Source organism: Drosophila nasuta, chromosome 2R (genome assembly GCF_023558535.2).
Source record: "Drosophila nasuta strain 15112-1781.00 chromosome 2R, ASM2355853v1, whole genome shotgun sequence".
Classification (NCBI taxonomy): Eukaryota; Metazoa; Arthropoda; class Insecta; order Diptera; family Drosophilidae; genus Drosophila; species Drosophila nasuta.
Genome location: NC_083456.1, coordinates 470,509 through 482,625, shown reverse-complemented (window position 1 = coordinate 482,625; position 12,117 = coordinate 470,509). Strand labels below are relative to the sequence as shown.

Here is a 12,117-nt window from a genome sequence, read left to right as displayed (position 1 = left end):
GTCGGCTGTCTTGCTCCGGTGCATGTTTGCTTGGAGGATCTTCATGTTTGGGCTCTTACCAATGCACATTTGCTGGAGGCAGGGATGTGGTCAACTGGTTTCAGTCCGGCCGTGACGCACACGCAGCATTTTGGAGGATTTTTGCATTCCTTGTGCTTGTGTCCAATTTCGCCGCACCGGATGCAAAGGTTTCTTCTGTCTGGGCCTTTGCACTCTCTTTGGGTGTGACCCGACTCGAAACATCTAAAGCAGTGCGTGGGGATTGTTTGCATGCGCATTCTGGCGTGAATCCAGCCAACAGTTATTCTTTCTGCTTTGAGAAGCGTCTCTGCAGCTTCGGTTTGGAGTGTGACATATGCTCTCACTTGTTCCCGACTATTTGGTTTTGTCACCACTATTTTTAGTCGGTCCCCTATGTCCGGGAGGATCTTCTGTATGGCTTCCTCGACTTCGTTGGCTGTAGTGAGTGCGTCTAGATCCCAGGTTTCCAGCGTGTTCGTCGGTTTGAGTTCCTTTACTTCCGCTGATTTTTGTAGGGCACCTTTGATTTTATTAATGAAATCGGTGCTCACTTGAGTGCCTTTTTTCATTTCTAGTAGTAGCGCTCCAGTCATTGTTTTTCGAACTGCATGAACTTCAATGTCAGCGTCGTTTGGGTCCACAGTTTCCTTAAGGCTTTTAAGTATGTCTGCATAGGTGTGTCCATCGTTTGGTTTCACAAGAAGGGCTTCATTTTTTGGCCGTCTTTTTTGAGTGCTGCCTTTCTCTGAGTTTGACTTGACTCCTGAGGGTTTATTTTGTTCGCCGCCAGTTGTTTGTTTGGGTGCGCTGGATTTTTGCCTGTGTGCTTTATCAGCCTTTGACTACACAACCTGTCAGTTTGCGCCTGTGCTCGTGGCGCATGGTTTCTTTAAGTTTGGTGTGTCGACGTCCACTGGGTTTGGGAGGGGCCGTTTTGACTGCGGAGCGGCAGAGGTTTTCGGCGTAGTCGATTCATCCACATTGTTTTTTTTAATGTCGCTTATGCGTTTACCTTCAGCCAGGAGTCTTAGCCAGTTTCGTCGGTATGTTTCCACTTGGTCGAGGATTTCGTCGAGTTCGCCGACTCCTTGCTTAACATCTCTAGAAAGGTTTTTTTGGATCTTCATTGCGGCTTTCGTGTTCCGCAAAACCTGGCGGCACTCTTGCAGTGCATTTTCTTCTTCCCTATATTATGCTATATTATAAAGGGCCTTACCTCAGTCAACACGGCTCCATCGATCTATCGATGGATCAACCACTTTCTTAGCGACACGCGGGACCTTACGACCTTGACGAAAAAGTGAAAGGCAGGCGTGTGGTCCCCACGGACCTTACCCTCTTCACGAAGAAGTGAAAAGTACACGTTTGCAACGTAAAGATGTCTCGCAAAACAAGCAGCTAGCGCACTTCAATTTCGTTTTCCGCGACGAAAGTGAAGACGTTGGCTCTTTTCATAGTTTGAAAGCCCAACAAATTCTCGAGTGCGAGTTCGATTCCCGATACGTACATAGTTTTATTTTATAAAAATGAGATTTACATTTTTTATTTCGCCTTGATTTTTATTTTTTAACATACATATATAATATTAAAATGAAGCCGTAACTATTTTTTTCAAAAACTATTTAAAACTCTATTTAAAAGAAGTTTGAACAATTATAAAAATTTTTTTTTTGCATTATTCAGATAGCAGAAATATTTCAGAAAAAAAGTTATTTCAATATTATTGTATCATGGTCGCAATAATGCTGTTTCAAATGATACGTTTTGGCTTCAAGCCATTGTGTATTGATGTATTGTATGGTTAGTGCTTATATTTTTCGAATACCCTTAGTGTGCTATAATTTATTAAATTTCTCATTATCAATTAACATTTTTAATGCCTTTAACATTCTTCTCCTACCTGAGTTTCTTTACTTTTGCACCTCTAATTAGGGCATTAGGACTTTCGTAACGAAAGTTTTGTTATCATGGTATTAGCAACAAATAATTTGCTTGCAACAATAACAGCAATATCGCGACAACGGCTATGTAACTTAGTACATAATTCAGTAATCTTAAGAATTTGTCAATGGAATGATGGAAAATTAATTACATACATATGTTCTTTAAGAACAAATTCATTGATTTCTATTTAAGAAAAAAACGTTTATTTCTTAAAATTATCGATCTGATATACATATCTAAAAATAGTTTTAAATCTCGATCGGAATTTTTGTATGCAATGTTTCTCACCACAAGAGTACTTGGACATCTATTGCGATGTGAAGTATGCCTTTGATGATATCAAGTAACGACGCAACGCTCTGTGTATGCGATAAACTTTATTATCGTGCTACCACATTTTCGTTTTTTTTTATGTACAGATAGCTTCGCAACTTTTACCTTTCGATACATAAATATTCGATGTTTTATTTATTTTTAATTTTTGCCTTTTCGCACGAAAAAAAAAGGTTAAAAGCAAAACAATACAAAATTAAATTTTCTTAATCCCTAAAGCAGTTTTTCAGAAAAATAACCTTTCGTCAACACAGCAAAACAAGAACATTATGCAGGTGCATTGAGTACTATGGATCAGACGGGCTACAGTCGGCTCAAAGCGGAGCGAAATAGCGTTACGCCACGTTTCCACTGTCACTCAGTTGGCGAACAATTTAAACAACTGTTTAAGATTTTGTAAGATGAACGACTTTTTTAAATTGCAATATTTTGATAAAGATTTTGAAAAAAGTTCTAATGGAAGATAGGCTATTAGTAATGTCAATGCCGACAAACTTTCCTCTCACAACTCAAACAACATTTGAATGCCAATACATGAGATTGCCGAAGATTTGTTTAAAAAAAAATTTTTTTTATTCATATTTTCATACTTTGGCGCACTTAATTATCACCCGTTTGTTGAGTGGTGAGTTCATTTTCGGCTTCGCATCGATAAAATATCGCGTGGTCATCGTTTTGCTATCAGAATGTTTGTTTTCTTACTGCCGAAACAGCTGACTTTTGTTTTTGCTGTAAACAGCGCGATAAAATGCCTTTCGTGTATTGAATTTCCTGCGAGGATAGAGCTCACGTTGATTTTTTCATCCTGCTCACAAACTTGCTCGTTTCGCAAATCGAAAAAGTCTTGTGAAAGTGAAAGGAGGAGCAATAATTTTTTGGTTTTCAAAAGGAAAACGAAAGGTGAATGTGAAAACCGGAGCTTTGCTTCATATGTGGGTTTTTTGGATGTAGCCATTCAAGCTGAAGAGCCCAGACACAGCAGTAGTTATAACTACAACAGCCGTGGCTACAGTTACAGACGCACCCACAGCAAAAAAAAAAAATATTTAATATCAAATTTGAAAATATATATTTAAAAATTAATAAAATGACAACTTTCATGAATAGCTTCTAACCATTTTCGTAGGATCATTAACCGCATCGTGATAGATTGAACGTTGGTACTTGTGGAGTGTGTGTGTATCCGTTTAAGTTGATCGCTGGCACACACGAATGAATTATAAGTGAAGGCACACATAACATGAAATGTTGCCAACCTTTTCTGTTGTGATTATAATTTCTTATGTGCTATTTTTGCCCGCTTATTATTTCTATTTATTCCCCACGGTGATTTGAAGAATCACAGCCGATACATGCAAGGTAGTGTCTTCTTATTAAGCACAAAAATTAATCTAGATCTGGCGGTATTCATTACCAAAATGCAGGCTAAATTGTGAACTAACGGTCAGCGGGAGTTCTATCTATTTTCTTACGTTTTTTCGGCTTTTGAAAAACATCTGTAATAAAGATAGAGATTCTGTATGTATTTTTGTACTTGATGATGCCACACTTTAAAAACTTACAGTATTTTTTTTATTTGAATGGTATAAAGCCATCGATATGCCAAAATGTACCTCATTTTATACCATCATTAAAATCCGCACCATGCCTGGATTTTACGCTCCGCATTTAAAGATTGGTTAACTTTAGATTAAGTTAGTCTAGCAGAGATGCGGTATTGTGTTTGTATATTGCCACTCATACATCCCTCAAAAATTCAGCTGTAGAGGGCACGATTTATGAATTTAATTAAAATACTCAAAAATACTTAGAAATAAATGAAATTAATAATATTTTTTCATTAATCTAGCATTACTTTTTGGCAATCAACAACATTTTCTGGAGGATTTCAGCTATTTTCATAAGTTACTTTAGCTTTATTATGACCTGAAGAGTTGGCAGCACTGCTCCGAATGCAAAAGTAGTTGGGTGTTGAACGCTTCCATTGATATGACCGATATTGGCTGAAACTGATGAAATATCGATGTTACAATCGATGTTTTCCCACCATTACCGTGCGTCATTTCGCATAGCTTATTACTGAGGTTTGATCTAGCGAGTTGCCGGTTTTTTATTTTTGTGAATTGAAACTAAATTACATGGATATAGAATTACCATACTCGGTCGAGTATGCCAAAAGTGGCCGAGCATCGTGTAAGGGATGCAAAACGCCAATTCCAAAAGATTCAATAAGATTGGCAATTATGGTTCAGGTATGTAGGTGTCTGAATACTTATTTGTATATTAATTATGTTCTACTGGAAGCACATAAATAATTATCATTGTTGAACTGGATTAAAAAACAACATTTACATACTAATGTAAATGTTTTGGAATACGTGAACTCTGTGCTTACTAAATACTACAAATTTTTCTTTATTAGTCTCCCTTTCATGATGGAAAAGTTGCACAATGGTATCATAAGAACTGTTTTTTCAAGAAACAAAGACCGGCGTCTGTGGGTGACATTAAAAACTTTGAAAATTTAAGATATGCGGATCAAAAAGAAGTCGAAAAACTTATAGGTACGTAAAGTAGAAGAAATAGTTTATTTATGAATATTTTAAACTATGTTCGATTTGATAAAGGAACTGGAGATCAAATTGTGGAAAGTATTACTGGTAAAAAACGTTCGAAAGAGGAAAGTCAAGCTTTAAAAGATTTCGGAATTGAATACTCCAAATCAGGTCGAGCATCATGCCGTGGTTGCGAATTAAAAATAAGTAAAGATGAAGTCCGGGTATCAAAGACCGTGTATGATACAGAAGTGGGAATGAAATATGGTGGCCAGAAATTATGGCATCACTTGGAATGCTTCGCTAAAATGCGATCGGAAGTTGGTTGGTTTGACACTGGAGAAAATTTACCTGGCTATAAGCAGTTGAGTGCCGAGGATAAATCGGAGGTTAAAAAGTATCTACCGTAAGTAAACTCATTATTTGTAAATAAATGTTTGTTTTTATTTTAATAAACAACTAGTGAATGAGGTGGAATTTTTTAATTTTTATCCCAGTACATGTTCTACAACATCTTATTTTTAGTAGTTTTTTCTGTAGTGCATTTTTTAGCCGAAAACTTACCCATCCATTTTTTAAACTTGTACTTCTAATTTGAAACCAACTTTAAATCTGGCAACTTATTTGTTTGAGAAATATAAAATATATATTTATATATCTATGTATATAACAGTCTGATAAAATATGGGGCAATTAATGAAAGTATATGCTGTTATATATACATACTATATGTTCTTAACATATTAGACTTTCATTGCCATTAGTATCGCTATTAATGTGTGACGGGGATAATACTGCAATGTATTTTAGTATAGTTGAGGTTCACCTATCTACGCAGTCTTTGAAATGTTTGTGTTTATAGTATACTAATCTTTTTTGTGCTTTATTTTTATTCAGAGTAAACATTTATTTAATATTCTGTTTAACCGACTTTTCGTACTATTCATTTGACGGTTCGTCGATTGCTGGTACTTCTCTTCCGTTTATAAACGGTGTTGGGCAGCAAAACATTTTGGAAGTAGTCGGCAAGTGCTTTGGCTCATTGTCAATGCGGGGCCAGTTTCCTGAAGTCCTTATTGGCATTGCGGACTCATTTGTTGAGCCTAGTGATGAATGAGCTCTTCAAATCGGAAATTTTTAACTTTTTGTGAATAATTTGTATGCAGAGAGCTGTTGGGATCTTTCCTTTTCTGATAACATTTGAAAACTTAACATATTTTTGTACCCGCTACCCATAGGGTAGAAAGGTATTATAACTTTGTGCCGGCAGAAAAAGTATGTAACCAGGTAGAAGGAGGCATCTCCGAACATATAAAGTATATAGATTCTTGATCAGCACTTTTTGACACGTTCACTTTCGTCCTCGCAAATCGACAAAAATTGAACAACAAGCTTAATTTTAAAGCTAGAATTGAATTTTGGTAAATACAATACTAACTATAGTCCTTAAAAGTTATTACTAGAGGTCTTGCTTTGGCTGACAATCTGGTATTTATTAAGTGTAGTACCATATCAATATACCAAATATAATAGTAAGTGGAAGTGCGTCGCGAAACAGAATTTAGTCCATTGCTTGGGTTTATAACGAGTCAAGGTTACATTTTGGTGTCACAAGATCTCTAGAGTGTTTTGTTATATTCAAGCTATTTAGTGTTCCCCTAGTGAGTTTCGGCGCTCTTCCCTCTGACGTTGGTGAAGCTCCCGAATTTCGTGTTGATTAATAACTTTTTTCCACAATATTTATACAGAACGATTTATTTGAATCTTTTTTCATTAATATTGTTTTTAGTTTAATTTACTTTTGCTTTTTTATTGTTTGTTTTGCCAGTTCACAAAAAAAAAGGAATCTTGAAAGATTCAAAGGATTCAATGTAAAAAAAAAAATTTTTGTAGATTCACGAAATTTGAGAAATATTGCATTCTTGCTATAAAAGATGATCAATATGCGCTAAGTTCGTCAACTTTCAATAGCTAAATAGTGTTTAACATAAAGTAACAACATAACAATAATATCGAAATTTTCGGGATTATATATTTATAAAAAATTAAAATTAAAAAAAAGGTGAAAAGCATGAAAAAGCCAAAGCCTGAAAAAGTGGAAATTTTGCCTTTTTTTAAGTAAAAAATAATTTAAAATATAAACATCTTGGTATTTGAATTTTTGTTCCTTTTACATACAGTAAAAATTAATAAAGATTATTGGAAACAAGAAATTTAAATCGATTACTATATTTTTACGAATTTAACATCACCTTAAAGTCAGAAGTGACAAACATATATCCACTTTTGCTCGCGGTATGTCTTCTAAGTTGAATTAGCTTTACTTATACCATAACCATTTATTATTCCCGGTCAGATTCAATTTTGTCATTCACTGAACACAAAATAAACTGGAATGAACTTTAGACACACGCGTTCGCTTACACATTCAAAAAGTGACTTGTTACTTACCGACAGTACTTTTAAATACAAAAGCGCCATCGAATGCAATTTACTATTTTTCATTAACTTTTGAATAAAACATATTAATAATAGTATATAATTTCATAAATATAATAAATTTTATTTTATATAAACATTTTTTTGCTCATAACTTGTATATTCTGTTACTATTTCTTTCAAATATAAACAAGTTGAAGCTGCGAATAAACTGGATAATAATAAATGATCCATTTATATTGTTTTTTCTTACAGAGCAATTAAATCTGAAGATACACCAGATGCTAAAAAGCCGAAACTGGAGTTAGAAGATGAGTCTGAGCAAAACGAAAAGGATATAAAATTGAAAAACCAGAATGACATCTTATTTAAATTTCGCGATGAATTGAAGACTTCAGTAAAGAAGTCAGATATTGAGAAACTTTTAAAATATAACAAACAGGAACCCATACTCGGCGATTCTGAGAAACTCTTGGATCAAGCAGCTGATTTGCTGGCCTTTGGCGCTATTGAAGCTTGTGCTGATTGCAAAAGTTGTCAGTTTACTTTTAATAAATTTGGTTATAGTTGTAATGGTAACATTTCGGAATGGTCTAAATGCACAAAGGTATTAGTAGAGCCTAAGCGTTCGTCATGTAAAATTCCAAATGAACTGAAATTATTATATCCGGGTTTTAAAACATATAAAAAAAAAAAAGAAATAAGGATTATTCAGTACACACCCCCAAGTGCTTCAACTATAGCTAAGGACATTGCAATTAAGAAAAATCCTGAAGAACTTGAAGGGTTAGTAACAACAATACATATGCTATTTATCTATATATATTCGTAAAATTCGTAAAATATCTAAATTTGTTGTTGTTTTAGACCAAAAGTAAAAAGGGAGCGACCACCACTATATAATTTTACATTTTCAACAATTGGGCTGAAGGATTGCGAGATGATAATAAGAAAACGTATTGGAAAATTAGGCGGTAAATATGATTCAAAAATTTCTGAAGATGTCACTGCCATAATATCAAATGAAATTGAAGTTGAGAAGCAGAGTTCTCGCATGAAAAAAGCTAAAGAATTTGGCATACATATTTTACCAATGAAATATATTGATTGCGTTGAAAGCGATGGTTCGGCTGCACTCACCCTTATAAATAGTATGACACTTTGCGATTGGGGTACGGATCCGTCAAATCGAATTCCTCATGACGAAATAAAGAAGTCAAAGTCGAAAAGTATCTACACTAAATCCGTGCCAAAGTCCATGACCCTTAAAGTTAAAAATGGACTTGCTGTTGATCCAGATAGCGGCTTGGAGGATATTGCACACGTATATGTGAAAGGAAAAAATAAGTATAACATTGTGCTCGGATTGACTGATATACAGCGCAATAAAAATTCTTACTATAAACTTCAACTATTGGAATCAGACAAGCAAAATAAGTAAGTATTTCTAAAATTAAAGATTCTTATTCCTGCTGCCCATCGCGTAGAATTGAATTATAGCTTAGCGCCAACAGGGAGCGTATATAAAATAACAACCAGAAACGGGTAGCTCTGATTCTATATCAAAGGGTAAAGATTGACTTACCTTGTAGACCCACGAAGACTCCTGCTTAACAAAATGCTTATACCCACCCGTACCCACAGAGAAGAACTATAGTCTAATTTGTACCTAAATAATATATATGTACATATATCAGCGATGCCATCCGAGACGATATAACCATGTCTGTGCGACTTTAAGAGATCAAGTATGCTTAAGATTTTTGCCACGCCCAAGTCCAACCCCACAAAAAAAGCAAGCCATTTTTGGTACATAAAATATTAACAATAGATTTTACGATCCCTGAGAAGTTGTTTGCGATCAGATAAAAACCTCAAAAGTTATTTAAGCAATAATTATATAAGCCGTATTATCGATTTAATATTTTTTTAATTTAAATTTTCAATCATCAGGTATTGGATCTTTCGTTCTTGGGGTCGTATCGGCACAACTATCGGTAATTCAAAGGTAGAAAATTTTAATACTGTAATAGAGGCAATTCACAGCTTTAACGAGGTATACGCAGAAAAAACTGGAAATGAATTTGAAAACAGAAATAACTTTATTAAATACCCTGGTCGAATGTACCCAATAGATATTGAATATGATGATGATAACAAGCTTGAAAATGCTGAACAGGTTTCACATATTCCATCTAAGTTAGACATCGCCCTACAAAATTTAATCAAGCTAATTTTCGATGTGGATTCCATGAAAAAAACAATGGTAGAATTTCATATAGATATGGAAAAAATGCCATTGGGTAAACTAAGTTTAAAGCAACTGCAGTCGGCATATAATGTTATAAATGAAATATATGAATTGATCCTGAAACAGGCTTCAAATGCTCGTTTTATTGATGCAAGCAATCGATTTTACACATTAATTCCCCACAATTTTGGGGTAAATGCACCACCATTAATTGAAACGGTTGAACAAGTTGAAAGTTTGCGACAAATGCTAGACTCCCTTTCTGAGATTGAAGTAGCTTACAATATAATAAAGAACGAAAATAATGTTGATAATATCAATCCAGTCGACAAACATTATGAACAACTAAAAACACATTTGGTATCATTGGACAAAAAGAGTGACGAATTTGTTATTCTAAACAATTACGTTCAAAATACGCATGCATCTACTCATAGCTCATATGAGCTGGAAGTTATTGACGTATTTAAAGTATCACGTCAGGGCGAAGCGCGTCGATTTAAACCATTCAAAAAGTTACATAACCGTAAATTGTTGTGGCACGGTTCACGACTTACTAACTTTGTGGGCATTTTGTCGCACGGACTAAAAATTGCGCCGCCAGAAGCACCACCAACTGGTTACATGTTTGGAAAGGGCATCTATTTTGCCGATATGGTGTCCAAATCGGCAAATTATTGTTGTACCAGTCAGCAAAACTCTACAGGACTGATGCTTCTTTCTGAAGTAGCATTAGGCGACATGATGGAGTGTACTTCTGCCAAATATGTTAAACAGTTGCCGAAAGATAAACACAGCTGTTATGGTCGTGGTCGCACAATGCCAAACCCAAAAGAGTCGCACATTCGGGATGATGGCGTTGAAATACCTTTAGGAAAACCTATAACTGATGACGCTTTGAAGTCATCCCTCTTGTACAATGAATTCATCGTATACGACGTTGCACAAGTTAATGTTCAATATTTGTTCCGCCTTGAATTTAAATATAAGTACTAATAAACAAACCATGTAATTAATAATCGAAGTAAAATTTCATTCCATAATAATTTTTACAAAAATGTCAGCAAAATTATATATTAAAACGTAATTTACTGCGAACTATAAAAGCAAATCGTTATTTCTTTGTCGATTCTTACTATTATTAAAAAAAATAAATAAATATAAACTGATAAAACTGTCCCATATTGAGTAGTTTCACAAAAATTATGAATGTATTAATCTACAGAAAATTTTGGTGACTGCACCTGCCGAAACAAAAGAAATAAAGAATTGCAGGCGCTATTCTTATGACGCAAAATAAATGAAAGCTTTGCAGTCGAGAACATAACAAAATGCCAGCAAACTCTAAAGGCTCTTCTCGCGAAAATTTGTTCGATGTGAGAAAGCGCACATACGATGATTATTAAAACAAAACCAAAACTACGAAACTGTGCAGCTGAACAGTAGTAATAGAGGAAAATAAATCAATGAAAAGGGGGCTCTGACCTGATGTCGCGAATTGTATATACATATGCGAGCTTTGTTCCGCTTTAAAGGCAATAAATAAGTCGGTTTCCGAATTCATTAATTTTTTTCTTAGAAAAAAAAAAATGAAGTACATTAATCATTTATTATAGTTTCTGCTCTGTAATTGATACGCGTTCTTTTTGAATTTCTTATCAGGCGCAAAAACAAACAATGCAGATGGTCTTCCGACTCGTGAACATGCTACATATAATTGACTATGGAAAAAAACATGGAAGTTCTAGATTCAAACCACATACTTTCAAGGATTGGCCTTGTGATTTATTGATGGTCATGGTAAATGCAAGACGTATCGGAAATTGAAGTTTTTTAAATTCAAACTGCAAATCGTTTGGGATCATCAGGATCCTCGGAATGAGAACTTCGTCACCTTTGAATTTTCCTTTCAGTATTGTCGCATAAATTACATTGTTAATCAATTTTCTAACCACCAAACGTGTGCGGCTGCCCAATGCAAACGCTAGGATGCGAGGTGTAATCATTGCAGCCATCGTATCGGAATGTTCTTCGATTCAAATCAGCACTTGATAAATGTATTGTTCTGCGTCTCAAATAATCTATTTGTTGACCTCTGTTGCTCGCTCGAGGATTTTGCATTGTCGATAGAGCTGTTCTATGGGCTGCCTCACGCTGCTCTTCTGACTGAGAAGCACGAGGTCGAGCCATACTAACGGTGCGCTGTTCACGTGCAATTTCTTGTTCAACTTCAGCCTTTTCCGTTGCAGTTTTTCGAATCCCTCTTGCATTACGGCTTTGGCGGGAGAGTCAATCGTCTTGGTCGCGGCATTAGTAATTAAACTTCATTTCACCTAAATTTATATAGCACGTCAGTTTGGCTTCGTTTAATCTAATAAAAGTTATATTTCTATTTTGCCGTACATATCGTCGCAACACTGCTGAAACAATCGAAACACTTAGTAAATGCTCTCTATGACGATTTTGAGCGGTATATATATTCTTGATCAGCGTCAACAGCCGAGACGATCTAGCCATGTCTGTCTGTCCGTCTGTGTGTCTGTCCGCCCGTCCGTATGAAACACTTGATCTCAG

At 35.1% G+C, this 12,117-nt stretch overlaps 1 protein-coding gene across 1 annotated transcript; it reads left to right on the top strand.

Moving 5' to 3' along the window:
* Nucleotides 1-4,354: 4,354 nt before the first annotated feature.
* On the top strand, nucleotides 4,355-10,720 carry LOC132784600 (poly [ADP-ribose] polymerase). Its single transcript, XM_060790305.1, has 6 exons — nucleotides 4,355-4,550; nucleotides 4,721-4,862; nucleotides 4,926-5,259; nucleotides 7,548-8,078; nucleotides 8,160-8,729; nucleotides 9,246-10,720. Exons 1-6 carry the CDS (start codon nucleotides 4,437-4,439, stop codon nucleotides 10,537-10,539), a joined length of 2,985 nt encoding a protein of 994 aa, XP_060646288.1. The 5' UTR covers nucleotides 4,355-4,436; the 3' UTR covers nucleotides 10,540-10,720.
* The last annotated feature ends 1,397 nt before the right edge of the window (nucleotides 10,721-12,117 follow it).

Coding starts and splice junctions, on each gene's coding strand:
- LOC132784600 (XM_060790305.1), top strand. CDS start 4,437: ATGGATATAGAATTACCATACTCGGTCGAGTATGCCAAAAGTGGCCGA. Junction 4,863..4,925: donor AGAAGTCGAAAAACTTATAG/GTACGTAAAGTA, acceptor GATTTGATAAAG/GAACTGGAGATCAAATTGTG. Junction 8,079..8,159: donor AATCCTGAAGAACTTGAAGG/GTTAGTAACAAC, acceptor TTGTTGTTTTAG/ACCAAAAGTAAAAAGGGAGC.